At 41.0% G+C, this 23,909-nt stretch overlaps 1 protein-coding gene across 1 annotated transcript; it reads right to left on the minus strand.

Annotated features, from left to right (window-relative positions):
- Window positions 1-1,358: 1,358 nt before the first annotated feature.
- On the minus strand, window positions 1,359-9,052 carry LOC139735543 (sodium-dependent phosphate transport protein 2A-like). The gene is made up of 7 exons (XM_071646298.1): window positions 9,038-9,052; window positions 6,181-6,454; window positions 5,285-5,572; window positions 4,128-4,441; window positions 3,614-3,676; window positions 3,401-3,411; window positions 1,359-2,496 (listed from the first exon to the last, which is right to left on the minus strand). The coding sequence occupies exons 1-7, from the start codon at window positions 9,050-9,052 to the stop codon at window positions 1,359-1,361; spliced, it is 2,103 nt and encodes a 700-aa protein (XP_071502399.1).
- Window positions 9,053-23,909: the final 14,857 nt, after the last annotated feature.

Raw genomic sequence — 23,909 nt, forward strand, 5'->3', positions numbered from 1 at the left:
GATTCAAGATAATCTCGTTGGATCATTCCGATTTTGAAAAACATGGAGTTCCTTAACTTGCGAGTGTTCGCATGTGCTCTTGTACACAGTAGGAAACACGTACAATCAAAAATATCAACTGTCGCAACGTTGCAGACAATAACTGTCCAAGTAGAAATGGGCACACCTCGCTGGAAAAAACAAAAAAAAAAAAACAAAAAAAGCTACAAGATTGCTCAGTAATTCTGACCCAAATCTGTATTGGGCCACATAATTCCATCTTGACCCAGACAAACTGACCCACAACGACAGACAATTGAATTTGAATTGTACCTAAAACATGAAAAAAAAATGATGACTAAGCTATCATCTCGAGGGTGAAATTACAGAACGCCTTTGTGAAAAACGTTACTTAAGTCCTTTTGCTTTAGGGAACTGCTGTCTGTCTTCGTTTTAGAAAATTTGCGAGAACAATCGTCCACTTTACTGCTTTCACTGCTAAAAGGAATATTATTTTCCTCCAATAACCACACGTTGATTGGGTGATTGTAGAAATATCGGTGATACACATTAATGAAATTGAAGTAAAGCACACAGTCCGATCCAAAGCTAAAATTTGTTTTTTTTTTTTCACCGTCAGTGATTCATTGGAAGACTATAGCATTAGCAATGTCTAAAAAAATGCAAGAATATAAAGAAAAATAAATATATAGAGAAAGCAGCGTTATCATTTTTTTATTTTTGAAGCATAATAAAAGAGCGCTTGACATTCCTCCTCCGGAAAGGAAGGGGGAGGGGGGGGGGGGGGAATAATGCTCTCCTTGACACGCTTATGGGAGTATGTCAATAACAAATAATTTTGTCCTATAGACCTATTCAATATGTACTTGACATTACATGCCTTCACTGCATCCACATAACATGAGGAAAATCTCCATTCAACTCCAAAGTGTTTCAATCTTTAAGTATCAACAGTATCATTGTGAGAAGTTAGCACTAACCACCACCCAATATGTTAGAATAAATCCAGGGTATAAACGAGAAGGTACATCACGCGTTCAATTTAGACTGCAACTCTACAATGACACGAAATGGGAGGCTGGTTGTTAAACTGATCAAAGCATATCAATGGCGTGAAGTTATACAGTAGGCAATAGCGACTAGCTTATGAAATACATTCGGACACAAAAAAGACATTCAGAGACAAAGTTCATTGTAATGTCATTGTTCATTTTGATCGCAGATCGTTATATCTGTTACTTGATTATCAGGGAATTCTGTTCAAATGAAGAAGAAGAAAAAAAAAGGTAACATCTGGTGCAGTAAGTCAAGAGCAGTCAAGAGCACCCAACAATTTGGCTTTTGAAGAACGCGCCTCTTCACACGTAAGTATTAAATCGATAGTTGGCTGAAGGAACAGAAGCCTCAGAGAAATGTGAGCTGTTGGCTAGTGAACCAGACAAACTGGGTATAGATTGACTTGTCATGATAACTACAGGCTTCTCCATTCGCTTCTCATCTCTTGACTGACGAAAATCAGCCTCGACAGCATGTAGTTCAGAGGAGCGAGACGAGTACTCCGAGTCGGAGAACCCAAAACCCTCGGAGGACGCATGCGAGCCGAATACAAGCGATCGGAGCCTATATCGCAGGTTTCTGCAAGGGCCGCAATACCAGCAACACGAACAGGAACGCGCGAGGCGACTGTGCGCCTTGATGATAATCCTGTCCATAGGTTCCAGGGAGCGCAGAGCTAAGGGGAGAAAATCCCAACTCTGCAGACGGGACGGAAGCCAGTGAGGGCGCTTGTCTTGCAGCAAGTTTATAATGAGGACGGCAATGGCGAGAAGAATGGCAGGGATGAGGAAGAGGAGGAGCAGCCAGAGACCTCCTAGAGACAGCCCGAAGATTAGCAGCGGGAACACGACGAACATGAGGAGAAGATAGTAGATGGCAAACCATCGGTACTTGGCGGTGGTGTTACCCAAACGTTTTGCCATCTTGATTGGCACTTTCCGCATGAACGGAATCGGGTACCAGATGATGATACCGGTGATGTTGAAAAAGAGATGACACAATGCAATCTGTATGGCGTCTTTGAGTTTGTCAGACGACGATGCTAGGGCTGCTATGATACCAGTAGCAGTAGTTCCAATGTTGGCGCCGAGGGTCAGCGGGTACACCCGTTCCATGCTAATGACACCAATGCCGACGAGAGGCGTCAGTGCGGAGGTGAAGATAGAACTACTCTGCACGAGGAAGGTCAGAAGGGCCCCTACAATGATGTAGAAGTAGCCTGTCAGGAACTTGAGGTATCCTGGGAAGCTGGCACTGAGGATCTTCTTGATGATGATGGCGATCTTTCCCTTGAGGGTATTGTGCAGGAGCTTTACGATTAGGATAAGGCAGACGCAAAGGAGAAAGAGGGAGCCTACCAGGGTGATCCAACCGACCTCCGTGTCACTAAGTGAGGTGGAGCCGAACCAGTGGTCACCTGTCATTACAAAGATCAGACCGCTCATGATGGTTAATAACCAGATATCTGTTTGCGTATAGGTCTGTTAATCTGATGTCTTTATTATCAGTATTTAAGACTAAAACTGGACGCCTCTTTGCTTAATTACATAATTACCGAGGAACGCTAAGGAAAAAGGAACAATAAAAAATAACTGCGTTCATTTTCTATTTATTTCTCGTCATGAGGAGATGACTACAATACGAATCTAACTAAACTCCAACAATGATTTGCTTACCACGACAAAAAGAAAATAGTGCAATTGCTAAAAATCGCAGTCTCAAACAATACGTTGAGTAATGCAGTCAAAATGTTGTTGATTTGTAATTGAACATTCCATCTCTATTTTCTTTCTTGTTTCGAACTTTTCTAACTTTTGCGTCTCTCTTTCCACACAACGTCCTCTCTCAAAATTCTTTGTCGATAAACATTAATAATATGAATGCATGTCTGCATGGAATTAATCAGAGGAAGGCCTTATCTTACGATTGGCTTTCAACTGATACGACACACAATCATTAAAACTGTCATGACAACACGATGTAATGCATTACAATGATATTTTGACGGTTGTAAGTATAAGGTGACTTAAGTTTCTTTCATTTTATGGCGCGTATAATGGCTACACTATATCTTGTGCTCGTACAGCTTCTAGATTAGCCTACGTCGGTGTTGCCTCAGCTGTCTTCGTAAGACGTAGAAACAGTGACATAAACTAATGTCGCAAATTTATGAGTGCATTTGTCTCCGGGATAAACACCGATTAAGGAAGTAAAAAATGTTTTAACGGAAAAAAAAATCTTTTGGACACTACTTCAGCTCTTTTGGATACAATTCGTAGATAGTTGGATTGACCATCATTCCTGAAGACTGGAAACAAAAGTTTGAAGTCTTGAGTGTAGGGACGTTCGACAAACCTTTGAAGGCTAAAATGTGGTCAGTGACTTGTAGATGATATGCTACCTTCCTTTCAGTGAAGGTCAAATAAAGCAAAGGATGAAAGTTTTAGAAATCCTGCTTACAGCCACGATATATCTTGACTGTTTCGTTCTGCCAGACGCCAGAGCCATTCGCGTACTGTATCCATTGACTGGTCGACTCTTCGTCGTAGCAGTTTACCTTCAGCAGACGTGACGTTACATTTTCGTTGTTTGCGATTGCGTAGATAACCTTCTTGTCGACCTAAGAGAAGGCAAAATAGAACAGAAATAAAGGGTTAGATATACTTATAGTGATGATATACCCCCGGAAGTACGCATAGAATTACCACCTTTTCAATGACTTTTCAATAAACTGCTATGGCAACCATGTAATGATAGCCTTTACGAACAAAACGAGCCAAATTCGACCGATCAATGCCAGTTTAAATGAAACCGGACTCGACTGGAAAAGGTTCTGACCATTTTAATTTTGGCAAGACATTTCCTTTGGCGTCCGTGTCCTCTCACCGAACTCAGCCTTTCATTGAGAACAAAACATCTGTTTCTTCTACATTTGCTGGCATGAAACGATGCTTTCCTGATACACTTTCTGTGGATCTGGTACGTATCTTAGCACAGGAATCCTTCTTGTAATTTTCATGCCAAGCAGACACCATACACTTATCGTAGTGATAATTCGGTCATTATAGTACCTGTACGATGCCATTGACCACTGGCTTGGTAATCGAGTCCAACAAAGTGATTTCGATATCCTGGCTGGAGTCCAAGTTGAAGACATCGTTGACGATCCGCAGCGTCATGTAGTAGAGGTAGTGAGTGGTCGCCTCGATGGGCAGGAGCACGATGACGGACAGCCAGTTGAACATGTCGTGCACGGTGGCTCCGCCGAATGCCCGGCGGAAGCAGTCTCGGTCGTTGGACTGGCTGAGCGAGACGATAGTGTTGGTCACCGACGTTCCGATGTTGGCCCCCATGATCATGGGGATGCCCTGCATCACTCCGAGAGCTGAATAGAATGAAAAGACAGAAGAAGAAGTTAGAACAAGGTCATTATGATTATGAACGTGGAATTAAAGTATAGGTGCGGTGGCTGAGAGAGTTCTAGAGACTAGAAATTTTACAAGAAAGTGTCGTATTTCCCATACAGTTTAACATGGGATTTGGTTAAAAGTGTAATTAATCACGACCACCACGCTCCACCCGAAGGGATTTGCGAATAGATTACAGGATAGTTGCGACTAAAAAGGTGGGCTCTTTAATAACACTACCCTGCCTGATCATGCTATGTCATTCGTAGTGTAAATCAATATAGCTCTATATCTGATAGGTTCTCTTTAACTGTTTACGTATAGATAATATATGATGGTATGTTTGCGAATAGATGGAAAGGGAACAGCATCTAGTTGTCTTGGAAAGGATTTGGGAAGGGATATCAATTTTATCATGGAGATACCTCTATGATTTTATCAATCTACACATGGAATGACATATATGACTATATCTAATGCTCTATTTGAAATTCATTTTTAAATCTGTTGAACAATGTTGTGTAAGTTTTTGCGAACAGCATGCTCATTAAAAAAATCTATAACCTGTTCTGCCTATATTATGTTGTATTTAATTTGTTTAGTTTGAGGTCTTTGATGGCACAATCTCATTGAAAAGTTGATTCATCCCCCCCCCCCCAAAAAAAAAAAATGCAATAAAAATATTCTTGTGTACCAAAACACATATATACATTTGATTTGAAATAACGTGATTGATACAATGTCACAAAAAGACTAAGTATGATGTAAATTTCTGTTTTCATATTTCTGAATCTCAATGTTGAAAGTGCTTAGATATTTACAGTCAGCGGCAACCATGGCCACGATGATTGACGTCGAGGTCGACGAGCTCTGAACAAGTACCGTAACGATCACGCCGATCATGAGGCCGCACACGGGGTTGTTGAGAAGGCTGGTGTTGGAGACGGCTTGGCCGGCTGCTCGACCGCCGAGCAGTCGGAAGGCGAGACTGAGTAGCTTCAGCGAACACACGAAAACGAAGAGGAGGAAGAGTAGGAGGGCGATTCGGATGGTATAGTTGAGTAGCCATGAGACCAAAACTCTGTAGACCTTGCCTTCCGTGGTAAGCTCTGCAAAATCATAATGAACACCATCTGGATTAGCAACATCGTGGCCTTGATATCTTTCATTCCATGATTTGTTTGTACATAAAAGTTTTCTTACACGTGTAATTCCCAATTTCATCGAAACTTCTTGTGGAATTGGTTTCAAATTTTCTGAATTTTTTTCCCCTACGGTAACTATAAGTAACATCTACTATACGTGAAATTTATTCATGTTCAGTCTTGGTGTGAGATATTTCGGTTTCTGGACGTCTTAACGGATATGAAAAGGATGATTTTATATGCTGTAGGCCTATATCCTGAAAGTAACTTCAAACCAATCTTGCTTTTTATACGAAGACATCTTCTATCAGTTCAACTGCGAATTACTTTCACTTCCATCAGCGATGTAGAGAGGTGGGATGTTCTTTCTTCCATCTCCCTGATCAAAACATGCTATGTAGAAAAGCAGGCTACATAAATTGGATGAGTCATAACCACGTGATTAGAGGACAAACAAGGGAAAGAAGACAGCCACTACATTTAAAACTCCCTACATGCGGTCACCTACAGGATAGACTATGAAAAGATTTATTTAAGGGATAAAAGAACTCGTATACACAACAATCACCTACCTGACCACGGCTCTCCTTCTGTCTTAATCTCAGGTATTGCAGCTTCCCATGGATCATCATCTTTCTTTTCTTTACTACCTTTCTCGTTTTTACTCCTCTTCTCATCATGGGAACTTTCACGCCTTAGTTTGTCCGAGGGAAATCTGTTCTCTCTTTTGCCACCATCCTCAAGAGTTGAAGTAGCCTTGCTCTTCTCAGAACGCCAGCTAGCGGCAGAGGTCGCCTCGGTGACCGATGGTTCATCGTCAACGCGGTAGGCAGGATTCGTTTTAGCCTGAGGATGTGAATAAAATCCAGGCAAATTTATACACGTGAGGAGAAATACAATTCTACAGAAGACACTCTACATGTTGGTTGCTGAGACTTATATAAGTTACGTTCAAAAGATGATCCTTAACCTCGAGGATAAGTTGTATGGACGTCAAGTGTGACTAAATCGATTTGGTTACGAAAATCAGTCATTTCGTAATGAAATCGACCGTGCGACACTTGGCGCCCCATCGAACTTATGCTCGGGGTTAAATGAAACCAAAACCCAAAAAGAAATGTAGATTGAGTGAAAGCAGCAACATTAGTTGAACACATCAGTGAAAGTTTGAGGAAAATTGGACAATCGATTCAAAAGTTATGAATTTTTAAAGTTTTGATGTTGGAACCGCTGATGAGGAGACTACTAGAGGTTATGGCGTCATTGTGTGGACAACAATATAAAGAAAATATTTAGGGAATTCCACACACAAAAAAAAATCACTTTTCATGAAAATTACATATTCCATCAACTGGGTCCCACCTTTTGTTAGTTTTCCTCTGTTTTGGGTATGTCAGTCATTTATAATTAACTAATAACGTTTATTTTTTCTTTATGTACATAAGTTATACACAAACATGCGCGAATATCCAATGCTTAGGTAAATGCAAACTTATATGGCATCACACACAGATATGATCACTGATGCAAAGGTATAGAAAAAAAATAATGCCTCGATATAATTATCTTTTTAAATAACTAAACGGTATCTCATGTAACAATTCTAATGCCTCCCTTTTCCCTCTCTGACGCAAAATGCGTTCAAGAGTTTGTGAAAGAGTATACTCTGACCAATCCTTTCTCAGTGCAATACCTGCTCCTTACGTAAAAAGACTTACTACGTTTGGATTTTCTTACACAAACCCTACATAAAAACAGAAACCCTATAATATACAAAGAACTGTGCTTTAGACCGTGGGTCTGTTGTAGCTCCATGGTTAGACAATGGTGGAGCTCCATATTGTTAGACACATGGCGAACGTGCGTGCCCAAAAAGCGAACAGGAGTAATTATTATTTCTATGTAAGGATCATGTTGCACTGGCGCAACCAATATCGAGATGATAAAACGCACGAATTTGACCAGCGGACGCATCAAGTATCACCAACATCACTTGAAAAGATGTATATAGCACGTTTTCCAGTGTATCTTTACATCAATACGAGAACGATATCATTTACTTTACTCTAAACATGGCGTATAGATTAGTAACTCAGCTGAAAAAAGGAGTTCTATTTCTAATCTTTGCTTAATGTTGTTTATATTGTATTCAGTCCTTGAAATGGGAGGTCGGTGGGTTTGAAAATATTTTCCTACTTTTATATATATCCCAAGAGGACCCAGATAAAAAAACAAAAAACAACAACAACCCATCAACCATTTCCAGAACAGTGTTAGCTTAACCCTACAAAGCCCAATGGGAGGGGGGCATATTATTAAGCCCCATATACACGTATATCAAATTGTTTGCGATATTTTTTGTTTTTGGGAAAAGTCAGCAACTTTGCTTGAAACTGGTTTAAGGACGTAAGAGTGGCAAATGAAAATATGGGGGGGGGGGGGGGAGGGCACAATGTGCCCCCTCTCGTCCTTTGGCTTTATGGAGTACAATGGCAATTTTATCACATGGAGTGCACATGCCCGCCAAGAAACAGGTGAATCTATTATACGCTCCTCCATCTCCGCAAAGACATAATACACATCGTCGTCTTTGCGTTCATTGTGTCGTGATAAACATGGCCTTCTTTTATCATTCATACATTGGAGACCAAATCCCTGCGGAGCTATACAAATTCAAGATGCTTCATTATCCACGTCTGTGATGCAGCGAGAATCTCTTCACGTGGAGTGTTTTGACGACCATGGGGATTATTTTGGAGATCACTTTTTGCCAACACAATCCCTTGTTTGAAGACTGTGATAGTTGAAAAAAATTCCAAAAGATGAATACAACCAAGGAGCTTCATTGAAGCTCCTTGGTACAACAAAGGCGTCATGTACATCATCAAAATCATGTCAGCCCTGAAATGAATTACCTGACGACTTTTTTTTTAAATGCTTCATAATTATGTTTACCGTGTGCACCACAACACGTGAACTCTTCTTGCGACAAACAACCTCTCAACACGAATTTAGACTTGTTTCCAACCTTTTAGAAAACTTGACTTCCAGAGGACATTTTTGGAGTTCACTGTATCTTAGTCTAACCACTGAAATAACTTCAAAACAAGGTGATTTTTTCTTGTTTTTTTTTAAAGGTTGTTACATGGACTGCATGACGGAATGTCAAATAAACTTTACTTGAAAGAGATCCAAGGAGCTTCAAGAGATTCTAAATAGTATCTTCCTGGAAAGCCGATTTTATCAGGTTTCAAATTATTTTCAAAAAATGAAACTGATATCGTATTATCTTCAAGGAAAGTTTTATATGAACTTTCAGCAATATTTGCGTATTTCCTTGTCTTTACAATTGTCTACCACTCATCCTCATGTAAAAATGGAGAGAGAAGTTATCATTATAAATTAATTTATTCATTCATTATTCTTTACCAAGGGTAGCCCCATCATTAATTTGTTTATACACTGTTATATATTCATAGGTATTTCCTTTAAAGGGTGGTTGTTCATCATGCAATAAGATGAGAATCCACTGTCTTTCTGTCTCTAGGGCAAATCCAGTTTTGCACGTACTGCAAATATATATGGTGGCATCGAAAATGAGATCACTAAGGGAATTAGACTGTTCTATTCTGTTCATTAACAATATATGATTCTATATCAAGTGAAGACATTTCTTTTGTGTTTGTATTACCTGCTATTGTTGGATGGAAACAAAGCACAACTAAACAGAATTGAAATGAAATGAATTGTTTCACTTCATCTCTTGAACCTCCTTGGTAGAACATTATAGTCAAAGAAAAGTAACCTTAAAAACGTCCGTATGTTACTGTGAACGCATCAGCGGCACATACCATTTATTTTGTCTTCCAGTAAACTCATAAATCATATATACATTATGTATATATATATATATATATATATATATATATATGCAATGTTATATAAATAACATAGGTATATCAGGACATTGTAATCTCTTTTTAGCTGCACTCCCCCGGATAACTCACATACTGCCATTTCTAAGTGCGTATTGTTTTCAAACAACTTTCTTTTTTTTTTTTTTGCTTTGATTCTTGAACATTGTACACTGTAGTTTAATGAAATTACGACTGTATGTTCTTGCTTTTTTTTTTAAATTGGATTAAATGCGACATGCTACTGTATCTCAAATATTAGCCTCTTTGCTTTGAATATGGCCAATGTATCGATACTTTGAACTGGTAATTATTTTGACCGATATCATTAAGAAAAAAACAACAGTCGACTGTGTCATTACATTCTCTAACTAGGCAATCTTGTGTGGTGCTGTGTGCCCTATTCAGTGCACTTAACATGTTGGAGCAACCAAACGTCACATTGAATTATTGTATACTTTACAATAAGGTCTGACGAATATTGCTGATAGCCTCTTCAGCTAAAAGTCATAAAGGCTAAGGAAGGTGTAAAATTTATTCCATCAGCTTCTCCAATTTCTCCCCGTTATTGAACTTTAACGTCTGGACAAAACAATAATCATAGCGCATTTGCAATCGCCTAGAATTTGATTGAATAATTAAGTAAAATAAAAGCGTTGAATTTTAAAGGGAGAAGCACATTTTTTGCATGCAATATGTGTCAAGCAAAGCATTGCTTCAGTAATACTAATATATTACTTTTACATTACCACATCCACCCCCACACACACATACATAATAATTAGGCCTAATATATTTACATATACACTTTTTTAGTACAAAATGATAATTATATGCATACATTCATGGGCAAGCAACCTTACAATTTCGAATTGTAATATTTCATGAATGTGGCAGCTATGACACCACTGTTTATATTTACCATCATACAACGTCCTTTCCACAAGCCGCTATTGGTCTGTCTGTCTGCATTCCTCGAGAAATAAACGACGTGTAATTTCTTTTTTATTCACTTATTCCAGATAGGAGCAGGATACGGCATCTCTCGGATAACTGTCTACCCACTGCTGCGCTTTCACTCTCTTGAGGATGATAGAACCGATCCCCTCGGCTGCAAGAGGCAGCGACGTGCGGTGTCACACTATCTACTTGAGATCAGAGTGTGGCGTGCAGCTTGTAGTTCCATCTCACAAGTAGCATTGCTTATCTTTACGCCTACGCCCATAGAATTCAGAGGGCGTCACGGTGACTGTGGACTTGGATCAAGAGAAGGGCCTCTAGAAGTTCTAGTGTGCGTCGTAAAATCTTTACAATAGGGGAAAAAATGAAGACCCTGTCACCTAAAATAGGTAGGTTTCATTCAAAACAACTGGGCCTTTCTTCTCTGGGATCGCTTTGAAACTAGCACTCTCAACACCGGTGCAATGTTCGACCAAGCGTGAAGGGGACAATGGGGTGAGACGAACATGTGCCTCCCTCATGAGTATCGCATGGGCTTGCAATGCCGAAGCCCTAGCTATTAACAAGCATGACTTCAGAAGTTTTTCTTTTCTTTTCTTTTCTTTCCTTTACGGGAATGAGGTATTTATAAGGGGAAGATGTGTTTATTGTTCTTGTTTAGGACTTCAGCTTTAGCTGGAAAGAGAGTGCATTTCCTCCTTACTAGCTTTGAGGCCAGCTGTTTCATTGGTCTCCAAAATTCCACACCTCATTGTATCGAACTTAACTTCTTAAAGTCTATTCATTACTTCAATTTATGCAACATCAAAGTTAATCCGGACGGCGACAGCCAGGCCATGACCACCCCCCCTTTTTTTCTTTATGAGAGTCAAGAGGTCATGGAAAGTTAAGGGAAAACATCCCATTGTCAACAGTGAACTGGCGTTTTTGACTAATGAGATAGAATTGAAAAAAAAGTGAACACATACAAAAAACACATACATACACGCACACACATACAACAAACAATTAAAAATTCTAAACTTCTTTTGTGTTTTCTTGATGGTTTGTACGTACTTTCATAGGCCATTTCAAAAGTGGCACTAAAGCTATGACCTCGCTATCACTATTTAAAACTCTCTCTTCTTTCTACTCAACACTTTACCTTTAAAAAAGTATAATACAGACAATGCATCGGATCAGCACACACTCTTTTTGCTGTCCTTCCTTTGACCATTCCAAATCACCAAACTATCAGATTTGTCAGATTATGTGCACATAAATATATAATATATATATAATATATGTATATATATATATATATATATATATATATATATACACACACAAACAGACACACGCAAACATACACAAGGATATCACTATAAAGTTCTGGCTGTGCTGCTGAGTGATTTACCAACAGCTAAAACTTTGTTCTCCTTGCCCTTTCCTTATTGTGACGTCCTAGAATCTTTGTATGACCGGAGTATGTGTCTCTAAGAAGCACATTTTTTCTCGGCTTTAAATAAGATTGAGCGTGCACTTGAGTGTTTTCTATTTGCATATCACTTCAATATATTTAAATGACAATGAATACAAATTGAAGAAACAAACTCTTTCCACGCCACTTTCATTATGCATTGTATGCATACTTTGTCATTTACTGTACTTCAAGAAAAAATGCAGACATCCATTCAAATCAAATGAAAAAAAAAAAGAGTTGTACATGTAGTCCTGTCCCGTGTATAGGAGATGAACTATCTAGACTTGTACTCTTGTACAACCTGCAGCACAAATCCACTGTCAGTTCAGTGGACACAGTTATGTGAATTTATGTCTCTCTGAAGGCAGTACCTTCTCCATGGATCATCTTCATGGATCATACTCAGAAGACCTCTATGCTATAACCAATGGTACCATGTGCCCGAACTGGGAATCACATCTGATAAACATTGATGTGGTCATTACTCATTATACAAATTGGCATATGCATAACCATCGAAATGTTATAAACGCAATCTGTTTCCTACAGATAGTCACATCTCTTCAAAAAGCAAAGAGTTTATCTGTAAGATATCTTGTTAAGAGACTCTTGTTACTGGCAGCATGCACTTATCTGTTGTTGGTACATATTTGCATACATATGCAAGAACGCATGAATCCAAATCATGTCTGTGCTGATACATGTAGCTAAAGTTGGAACATATCTGCCAGAATTCACGAGACATTATAAGAGCGTGAAATTGATCCAAAGATATATTTGTATTAAATTCAAGTTTTCTTTTAGCTTTCCATAGAGTTTATTCTCCATACATGCCCCTTATCATTTCCCCACACTTAGCCTCCCATACACCCCAATTCCTTTCCCCTCCCATGCACCCCAAGTCCTTTCCCCTCCCTTGTACCTATAATACACTTTCCAGTGCCTTCTTTATTCTCATCCACCTCCACACTTCATGACCCATCCCACCCTCACTCGTGCGCACATTCGTGTGCTTAGATGCTGAGTCATGAAAATCTCACTCATAGAAATTTGTTGAACTTGGCATCCCTGTTAACTAATTTTCAACCACTTAGACGTAGTTGTAGAACATTGTAGTACTTCTACTACGCACAAGTGATGCTTGTTCCAGAGTAATCATGGTGATACTTAGTGATTATTTTCATTTCGAGGTCTATGAATGCCTTGATCATCACTGAATTTCGAATTTTAAGTAAAAAATTAGGGCATTTTTTTTTTGGTTGTCTATTAAAAAACCACACCTTTTTATTTCAAGCCTAATTGATATCATGGAAAATACATTGGGCAATAGGCCTATCACAGAACATTATTTTCTAACATGTAATTATTTTTGGTCATACAGGATGCATCCTGATGCTGACGTTCTTGTCAAATGGTCGAAGACGGGAGAGGACAATATTGTGCGAGTGGGAGACCTGCGGGATGTTTCATAAACATTTGTCAGTGCTGACAATCACCATAGGAACAGTCAGTGACCAGAGCATCTTAGCCAATCAAAACCAAGGATTTTGCTGAAATTGTCAGCGCTGACAAACGTTGATGAAACACCCCCCTGATCTGTCCAAAGGGGACAATCCGCATAAATCAGTGTGTTATGATGCTGGATGAGAAAGGGGAAGAATGGGAAGGAAGAGTCATTGCCGTTGAAGAGGATACCACATCAGAGGAGTCAAGCGATAGTGAGAGTGATGATATCCCGTTGGCTCAATTACAAGTTCTGAAGAGCAAGAAGGACCTGTCATTGCCAATCACGAAAGATGATAATTATATGCTTTGCAGGTTTACCCACAGCCACAAGGTCAGGGAGAAGGCAAACAGCAAAACTCAGGCAAAATCTATGAACTAAAAATTAAACATGTATCCACGGTGAATTATTTTCATCCTAACATTTAAGTACCAATTTCAGCCAAAGGACAAAATATTTCAAATGAAATTCTGAACGTTCCATTGAACTGTGTAACAAATGATAAAATTTTGTGTATAGCAGTCATGCAAAAATGCATACCAACTTATGATGCGGTACTAGGAAAATCATTGCCTGATCCAGAGATACCCTTCCCCCAACAAAAAAATAATAGCAATGATGTAAAGTTCGGTAAAGCTATATCCATCATTATTTATGTGGAGTCTCCACAGTGTTAGTTTGTTATACGAAGTATATATGTATAACAGCTAATACAGAGAATGTTAATAATCATACAAAAGCAAAATGCACTTCATCACTGTGACAATGTCAATGAAGTGAAAATTCCCAATATGTACATGTGTTATGCAATAGGATGGTAGGCGCAACATTTTCAACCAATTCTATTCAGCATTTTAATGAAATTAGATTATTTTGTGACTACAGAAAAAATCTAGGCCAAACAAATCAAATTATAATTTTTTACATTTCATTTGAAGATTTAACTTGTAGTTGGTGGAAAAGACTTATACTTGACCCCCTTTTTTCATTTTCTTACTGTAATATTGATGCCAGGCAATATGACATCTTTTCATATCAGTATTACATGTAGCAGAAATAGAGCACTTTGACATTTATGTAACTTGTCATTTATGTGACTGAAACTAGTTTGTGTATGGTCCAATGTTTGTCATGTATACTTAATGCAGGAAACATTGTTATAAATCAGTGTTGTAAGTTGTGCTGCACTTTTGATTCCTTTCCCTCTCATACCAAGGAGGTTTGAGAAATGGAGTAACAACAGTCTCATTCCCTTTGATCCCATGTTTCATGCCGCCACTCAGAAATATTTGAAGTATGTGCTAAACTGGAGGTGCCTCACAGATAGGAAGACAACTGATTCATGTGGCATTGCATCATGACTCGTCACTCTCAAAGGAAAATGTCTTTATGATGGTAATTGCTTTTCGCCGTCCCTTCTTGGAAAACAAGCGGCACATTAATAGTACAGGCACGGGGATGTGCGAATAAAAAGTGTACAAAAATTGATGAAAGGAAAATCAAAATAACTCGTTTTTACATGACTTTACCCCAATCTAACATATGAATAAATTAGGAAATATACTATAAAATTATACCATATCAGTTTCATTTGTCGCAAGCGATCGGAAAGATGATAAAATCGGCTTTGTAGTGAGAGTACAGTTTCAAACATTTTCACGACATACAGCTCAGGTTTACTTTTTTGCACATAATCTAGGACGAGATTTACTTTTGTTTCATGTGCTTTATCATTAAGAGAACATTCATTCTATTTGACAAATAAACAAGCAGAATATAGACGATATAATGTTAGAGTCTAAAATGAATCTTCAGATTGCTCAAAAAGACGGCGGCATGGAACCCTGATCATCAAAGGCACAAATGCACCTGTGGAATTCTTTTGTGCATCAATAGGAAAAATGACAGCTGTTTGAATAATTACAGCCAGTTGGAACTCCATCTCTTAAACCTCCTTGCTCATACTATGTGCAAGCAACAACAGATGTTGGCCATATTCGTGATACAAAGAAGGCACTGAAACAGTCTCTACTATGCCATAAAAGTTTATGCCACCACTATGTCTGCGTTGAAAAAATATTTGCAGCTTGCCCATAAAAAGACTGCATGGCTCTCCTGTGCTTCAACAATTTCATGTCAGATTATTGCTGCAACCACAATGAAATGATTGATGTAAGAAAGTAATATTTTATGTGAAGTTTAAATGCAATAATGATACACATCCATTATAATGACTTTACATTGTGATAAACCCTCTCAGTACCAAGCCATGAAAAGCCCCATTGAGTTAACACACACTCATGTTCCCATGGTACTGAGATGGTTAAAGGTGCTGAACCAAAGGAAAATTATGAGAACGAATGTGATTAGTATTTTCCTAACTTTTTTGGTAACAAGTGCATTTTAGTTAATAGGTTTCATGTTTTCTCCTTTTAATGAGAGACTTTAAATACACTGTACTTAGTGTTTAAACACTTACAAATGTATTCTTAAATGAAAGAAAGATATTATTCAGAGGGGTGAAGGCTCAGGTTCCTTTTTTCCGACATGTTTGTTAATTTACAGATCAGCAGTTGCGATCTTAACAAATTTTCATTTGTAGAGGGAGACAAACTGAAGAAACTCAAACCTGAATGTATTCTTATGGACACATTTTTTTGTTTTTGTTTTTGTTCAAACTCTTTTATATTCAAAGGGATCAAGCACCCAAAGAAAAACATTTGCTAAAATCTGTAGGTACTGTCAGATAACTCCAAATCTACTGTTACGACCAATGAGATGGTTCAGTAATTTGAAAACAAAGGGCCTCTTTCTTGGGTGCCTGCCCATTCATTGCACATGAATGATGTGCTTACTGTCTGGCATAATTAGTTCCGTAAGCACTGGTAATTAGTACCCTTTTTTCCAGTTACGGAATGCTTTCATGGGTGGTAAAGTAATTTTTGGATTGTGTAATGGTGGTGAAACATTTGAGCATATGTATTTCAGGATGTTGGATCCCTTTAAGCTCTCTTTGTGAAATTAAAATTACTGAGTACATGTGAGATGCGATTGAGATGCATAACAAGAGCCTAATTTGAGAATCAAATGATGAATAATGGGATTTATTCATTTTGGCATACACAGTCACAATGCTCTTGACAATTACTATACTACAATATTATCTTTCAAATACACAAATGTAATTTGTATAGTGTTGACTTAAAAAGGACAAACCACATATGATCACGTAGTATTGTTCATCTTTAGGAAAACTTTACTGGAGATGGTTCCAACCTGATGAACCACATCATGGTGCAAGGTGGAGATGGAGAAGAGATAGCAGTTCATCATGTACCTATCGGTGATGAGGGTGGAGTGATGCTGGATCTAGGTGTGCCTTGTGGTGACAAGGGCAGAGAGATGTCGGATCAAAGTGTGCCTGGTGGTGACAAGGGCGGAGAAAAGTGGGATCTACATGTAGGTCTGCCTGGTGGCGACGAGGGTGGAGAGATGCAGGATTTTACTGTGCCTGGTGGTGTCAAGGGCAGAGAGATGCCAGATCAAGGTGTGCCTGGTGGTGACAAGGGTGGAGAGAGGTGGGATTTTGCTGTGCCTGGTGGTGTCAAGGGCAGAGAGATGCCGGATCAAGGTGTGCCTGGTGGTGACAAGGGTGGAGAGATGCGGGATTTTGCTGTGCCAGGTGGTGACAATGGCAGAGATATGCTGGATCAAGGTGTGCGTGGTGGTGACAAGGGCGGAGAGATGCAGGATCTTACTGTGTCTGGTGGTGGCAAGGGTGGAGAGCTTCTGGATTTCACTGTGCCTGGTGGTGACAAGGGCAGAGAGATACTGAATCAAGATGGGCCTGGTAGTGACAAAAGGGGAGAGATGCGGGATTTTGCTGTGCCAGGTGGTGACAAGGCGGAGAGATGCCAGATCAAGATGTGCCTGATGGTGACAAGGGCGGAGAGAATCGAGAGATGCCAGAGCTAGATGTGCCTGATGGTGACAAGGGCGGAGAGATGCATGATCTTGCTGTGCCTGGTGGTGACAAAGGCAGAGAGATACTGAATCAAGATGTGCCTGGTAGTGACAAAAGTGGAGAGATGCGGGGTTTTGCTGTGCCAGGTGGTGACAACGCCGAGAGATGCCAGATCAAGTTGTGCCTGGTGGTGACAAGGGCGGAGAGATGCCAGATCAAGGTGTGCCTGGTCTTGACAAGGGTGGAGAGATGGCAGATCAAGATGCACGCTCTCTTCTTTCCTCTAAGGGCCAAATGGAAGTCGACTCTGACTCTGACTCTACAAATATGGCATTCCCTAGATTTACATAGATTTTATTACTTTTTTTCAGGTACATGTAAAACATGATGATTTACCATTTCAATTATCTTTATTTAATGTTGCTAGAGCTGATTAAAGCAAAATTTATGTGAAGTTCATTAATATGATCACATAAAAAAATAAACCCACAAGGTAGTGTTGGTGAATTCAACATGTTCTTGTTTTGATCTTTAGAAAGTCATTTGATCTTTCGCAGAACTTCGCAGAAGTAAATTTCATCTGGAGAAGTAAAGTTTTTGTGAACACTTTGTTTCTGGTTGTTCCTCTGTGGAATCTAATTTCATTTCGTCTTTCTTTTATATTTCATTTTAGCGACATCCTGTGAGAGAGCGTCAAGCCAACCAAGAGAAGTGGAAAAGAAATGTCAGAAAAAGGCGAAGAAATGAAGGAAAAGAGTATGAGAGTGTTTCGGGAAAGAAAGTAAAGAAAAGAGCTATTCAACAACCTTGTTCAGACTCTTGCTGGCTTCACTGCTCCACTGTTTTCATCAGAGAGTCGAGGGAAGAGATTTTTCTTGAATATTGGAGCTCTGGAGATCCTGTTCGCCAGCGAGACTTCATCAGAAGAAATGCTACCATCAAGCCTACAAATTCAGCAAAGGCACAGAAATGTCGACAGAGGATCAGGAAAGCATACTATCTTCCTCTCGCAAAAGGCCAGAAACGAGTCTGCAAGAAATTCTTTCAGAACACTCTAGGTGTGAGTGAGAAGCTGATTTGTTACACATGTGAGCAAGCAGAGGGGGAATTTAGTTCCCCTGACTGTAGAGGAAAGCATGCTCCATATAAAAAAACCCAACTGATGAGATGGAGTTCATCAAGAAACACACTGAACGTTTCCCAACAGTGGAATCTCACTACTGTCGGAAAGAGAGTAGCCGAAGGTATCTCCCAGCAGAGCTCAACATTTCAACTATGTACTGTGGGAATAATAATGAGAATTTTTATACAAGTTGTTAAAGAATGCTGTTGGTATATTTAAGGACACCATAGCAGGAAAAACAGCTGAGAATAGAGAACACAAATCACAGCACTGGGGAACCGAATCACTATGGTTTAGCTGTGTGTTTGATAACCCTACACCACCATAAAGTAGTCCCACACCATTTTGTTTGTTTGTTTAGATTAAGGGATTAGCACCCTATAACTTTTGTTTAAAGGTTGACCATTGAATATTACTTGTATATGTGTAAGTACAGTGTACGTTGTGATAATGATACATACAGGCGAATGGATATGTAAAGTTTGTTCAGTGGTCAGTCCCCAACTTTCCTTGGGAAAGTGCTGACCATGTGAAAAGACATGACCATGCGGAAGGATGACAGCACAGGATGGGTCATCAAGGGTGCTCATTCAAGAGCAGAATTTCGTGCGTTTAGATACAACATTGAGCTCGTTATATCTGAGGGAGCCCATGTTACACAACAACAAGGAGGAAATCAGCATTATTACATTTTGAGTGATTGGAGGTTTTCTCTTTTGTCCTTTCCTCTTTCTTCCTCCTCTCCCATTTTCTTCCTTACATCTGTCTTCTACTACCTGGACGTTGAGTTTGTATGCAGCGAATCACAGCCAGAATAAATTCCTATTCAACCGTACAACCTGAGTCTTCGTATTTCGTCTGGTAGTACCTGTCCTGACAACAACCCCCTTACCAGACTACGACAAATGGTGTCAGGAGTGGGATGCTGTTGTGACTTCGTAGCAGGGACATGCATCTGAGGGATCGACGACGACAGAGTCTAGCTGCCTGAGGGATCTACCTTGCAGAGATCAACGACGTGAGGAGGCCAGCTGCGACATCATCGAGCCTTGCATTACGGGATCGCAAAGAAAACCTTCAACCAAGAGCAATTAACAGCCCAGCGACAACGTGCTAGGTTGTGTAGGTTACTGTATGAGTAGACTTTATTGTAAGTCATTATTTGCTGTACATTGTTGCATTGTTGTGTCATTTCCTTCCAATTGTCAGCCAGCAGGATGTCTGGAAGTGATGATGAAATGGGAGGGGGTGGAGGGGCTACTGCTGGAGGAGCTACTCCAGGGATAGCAGACATGGTAGCAGCTCTCACCGGAGCATTCCACAGTTTGTCAGCATCGGGAGCGATGCTACCAATGAAGCTAAGCAAATTTTGTGGGCTGGCATCAAAGCCAGGAGATCCAATAGTTCTGGAATGGTTGAACGAATTTGATGAATATTGTAGATATTACAAGCTACACGGTCAAGAAAAGGATCAAGCCTTACTTTCACACCTTTCTGGCTCTGCAAAGGATGAAGTGATGTGCCAAGAAGCAAGTGTGAGAGAGAAATATGAGTCCCTTGAAAAGGCACTGAAAGATAGATTTGCACACCAGGAGACAGTACAGTCGCTCAGCAGCAAGCTCCACACTCGAAAACAACTGGATGGAGAATCGCTGGCCGACTACAGCAGCTCTCTTCTTCGTCTGTATGACCGTATGGAATCTGCAGCATCCAGTGAATAGAAGAGTGCACTCGTCAAGTTACGAGACCAAACCTTTGAGGAGAGATTTGTCCGTGGAGTTTGTGACAAACAAGTTCAGCGTGAGCTTTGCAGAATAACAGTGTCTGACCCACGTTCTACCTTCATTACAATGAGGAAAACAGTCCTTGAGCTATTTCAAGATGATGACTCAACGATTCCCAGATCCAAAGTTCGTGAAGTTAAAGTGGATACAGCTCGAGTTGGAGCTTTTACCGAGGATTCGTCTTCAGTTAAGAAGATACAAGAAGAGCTCACTGAACTGAGGGAGACACTGAAAGCGGTGGTAACAACTATGCAGGCTATGCAACACGGGCCAACATCTCCATCATCTCGTCCGAAGAAGGAGACTATCTGTTCCAACTGCGGGAAAAAAGGACATCTTAAGAAGGAATGTCATTCCCCTACAGTATGCTATGGATGTCGCAAGCCAGGACATCGGCGTCAAGACTACCCAGAAGCTGCACCGCAAAGCCAGCAAGCTGCATTGCAAAACCAGCAGACAGCACCACCAAACCAGCAAGCTGCACCTCTGAACCAGCAGCCTGAACCATCCACAGGAGCTAGTGCCCAGGCAGGTGTTCGCACACTGCAACAGACAAACACAGATAGCAACATTTCATCCCTGCTAGTTGCTCAGAGTCCTACTGCTGATGTCGATATAGCAGGAGTCATGACAGGATGTATTCTGGACACTGGGGCTGAAGCCAGCCTCATCCCAGTCACATACTACGAGGAGAAGCTGAAGGAGAATATAGGGCTGCTGGACGGTAATGGCAATGGAATTAAAGTTGTCGGTGTTACAGGAAATGTTGTACCAATCCTTGGGTACATATGCGCTCCAATTAATGTAGCTGGGAAAGCAGCTGAAGTGGGATTCCTCATCGTGGAAGACGGAGCATGTACGAATCGCAGAGATGAGTATCCAGTGATATTAGGGTGCAATGCTCTCCATGTGATCCTTCAAGAGGGAGACATCCCCACCAAAGATGGATGGAGTCTTATACAAGAAACTCTCCAGATGCCTAGAAAGAAAGTGACGCAAACTGCCACTTCCATGCTCATCACAAAGGGGGACGAGGTGATGCCACCACTGACGGTTCGACGGCCGCAGTGTAACATTGAACAAGAGACCCGCGGGTCTAGCGCTCACCTGAGTATCGCAAGTTCACCTTTCACGCAGTCACTAACCTAAATTATTCACAGCTCTACTAAAATTTGACCAGGCATTCTCAAGTAGAAGATGAAAATGTACAATAAAGGCCCAATTTTTTTTAAGATTCCTTAATTTGGGGGGATTGGGGCCCCCTGGGGCCCTCTGGGTGGGGCATGGTGCCCATTTTGATAAATTGAGATCCTGACCCCCTAGGGATGCTACCTGCCAAGTTTGACAAAAATCCATCATGAGGTTTTCAGGAAGAAGATGAAAATGTACAATTCAGGCCCCCATTTGGACCCTTCCAACCACCCCCCCCCCCCTACCCAAGAGGGGCATCCCTGGATCTCCTATGAACAAACTTGAAACTACAGTCATTAATGTACTCACTCATAGTATTATCTCAGCTCTATAACTTCTGATTCTAGAGAAGATTTATAAAGATTCCTTCATTTGGGGGGTTTGGGACCCCTGGGGGCCCCCTGGGTGGGGCATGGTGCCCATTTTAACAAATTGAGATCCTAACCTTCTAGGGATGCTACCTGCCAAGTTTGGTGAAAATGGGTCATGGGGTTCTCAAGAAGACGATAAAAATGTACAATTTAGGCCCCATTAGGACCCCTCCTCACCCCCTCCCCTGGGTCCCAAGGGGGGCACCCCTGATTCTGCCATGAACAAACTTGAAACTACAGTCATCAATGTACTAACTCATAGTATTAACTAAGCACTATCACTTCTGGTTCTAGAGAAGAAGATTTTTGCAGAATCCTTAATTTTGGGGGGCTTGGGCCCCCTGAGGGCCCCCTGGGTGGGGCATGGTGCCCATTTTAACAAATTGAGTTCCTAACCCCCTAGGGATGCTACCTGCCAAGTTTGGTGAAAATGGGTCATGGGGTTCTCAAGAAGAAGATGAAAATGTACAATTTAGGCCCTATTAGAACCCTTCCCCACCCCCCTCCCCTGGGTCCCAAGGGGGGCACCCCTGATTCTGCCATGAACAAACTTGAAACTACAGTCATCAATGTACTAACTCATAGTATTAACTTAGCTCTATCACTTCTGGTTCTAGAGAAGAAGATTTTTACAGATTCCTTAATTTTGGGGGATTTGGGCCCCCCTGGGGGCCCCCTGGGGGCCCCCTGGGTGGGGCATGGTGCCCATTTTAACAAATTGAGTTCCTAACCCCCTAGGGATGCTACCTGCCAAGTTTGATGAAAATCGGTCTTGGGGTTTTCAAGAAGAAGATGAAAATGTAAAAAGTTTACGCACGACGCACGACGGACGACGCACGACGGACGACGGACGACGGACGACGGACGACGCACGACGCACGACGCACGACGGACGCCGGACGAAGGGCGATCGCAATAGCTCACTTGAGCCTTTGGCTCAGGTGAGCTAAAAAGTTACAATACTGGAAGGGACTGATGTGATTGTGGACACATCATGGAAAGTACAACCTAATGGTACTGGTAGTGATGGTCTGGATGTGTTTGACAGCTGTATGCGAGTCATAGGACAAGAGCTACAGGTGACCGTGGCCAATCGCTCAATAGAGGAGATGCACATCGCTCAAGGCACTGTCATTGCAGAAGCAAGTGCAATCAGCAACGAAGAGGAAGTCATCATGAAAGAGCAAGATGGCATCATTCAGGTGATGGTGACAGATGTTGAAATTGAAGCTGGCGCAAAAAGAGAAGCAACCTCCGATCAATTGCTCCAGAATACCCCATCAGAGGCGGATACCATCCACACTTGCGCTGATGGCCAAACATTGAAACTCCCGCCTGGAGTTGTGCTTAGTCACACTGTAGATGGCATGGATAACATTGCCACCCTTCTGCATGAATATCAAGGAGTGTTTGCCTCATCTGAAATGGACTTGGGACTTTGCAGCATTATCCCACGCGAGATCAGAGGAACAGACCCATCCCTCATCAGACTCCCTTACTGCAGAGTGCCACCCAATCATGTGCCTGAAATGAAGATGCTACTACAGGAGATGCTTGACAAAGGCATTATCCAGCGTTCAAGCAGCCCCTTCGCTAGCCCTGTAGTGCCAGTACGGAAAAAAGACGGTTCCCTCAGGATTTGTATTGATTTAAAGACAACGTAACGCACGGACGATTCGTGACTCATTCCCCCTACCTCGGATCGAAGAAACACTGGAGGCATTAGGAGAGGCCAAATATTTCAGCTCACTTGACTTGGCGAACGGCTATTTTCAGATAGCGATGGAGGAGTCGTCAGTCGAAAAAACAGCGTTTCGAGTCCCATGGGGACTATTCAAGTTCCTCAGGATGCCACAAGCCCTCATGAACAGTCCAAGTACCTTTCAGAGGGTTATGGAGCTCGTGCTTGGGGAATTGAGTATGTCTGAAGTGATATTCTACTTAGATGATATCCTCGTCTTTTCATCGACACTTGATGAACACGTAGCAAGGCTGAGGAAGGTATTCGACCGGCTCATGGCTCATGGC

Source organism: Diadema antillarum, unplaced genomic scaffold, assembly GCF_040938485.1.
Source record: "Diadema antillarum isolate AM-2024a unplaced genomic scaffold, OU_Dant_1.0 seq00000585_RagTag, whole genome shotgun sequence".
NCBI lineage: Eukaryota > Metazoa > Echinodermata > Echinoidea > Diadematoida > Diadematidae > Diadema > Diadema antillarum.

Bases quoted from the DNA above. Each gene is read 5' to 3' on its own strand.
- LOC139735543 (XM_071646298.1), bottom strand. The intron at 4,442-5,284 runs GTAAATATCTAA...CATTCTATTCAG, and splicing joins GGCCATGGTTGCCGCTGACT to CTCTCGGAGTGATGCAGGGC. The intron at 3,677-4,127 runs GTACTATAATGA...GCCTTCTCTTAG, and splicing joins TGGTCAATGGCATCGTACAG to GTCGACAAGAAGGTTATCTA.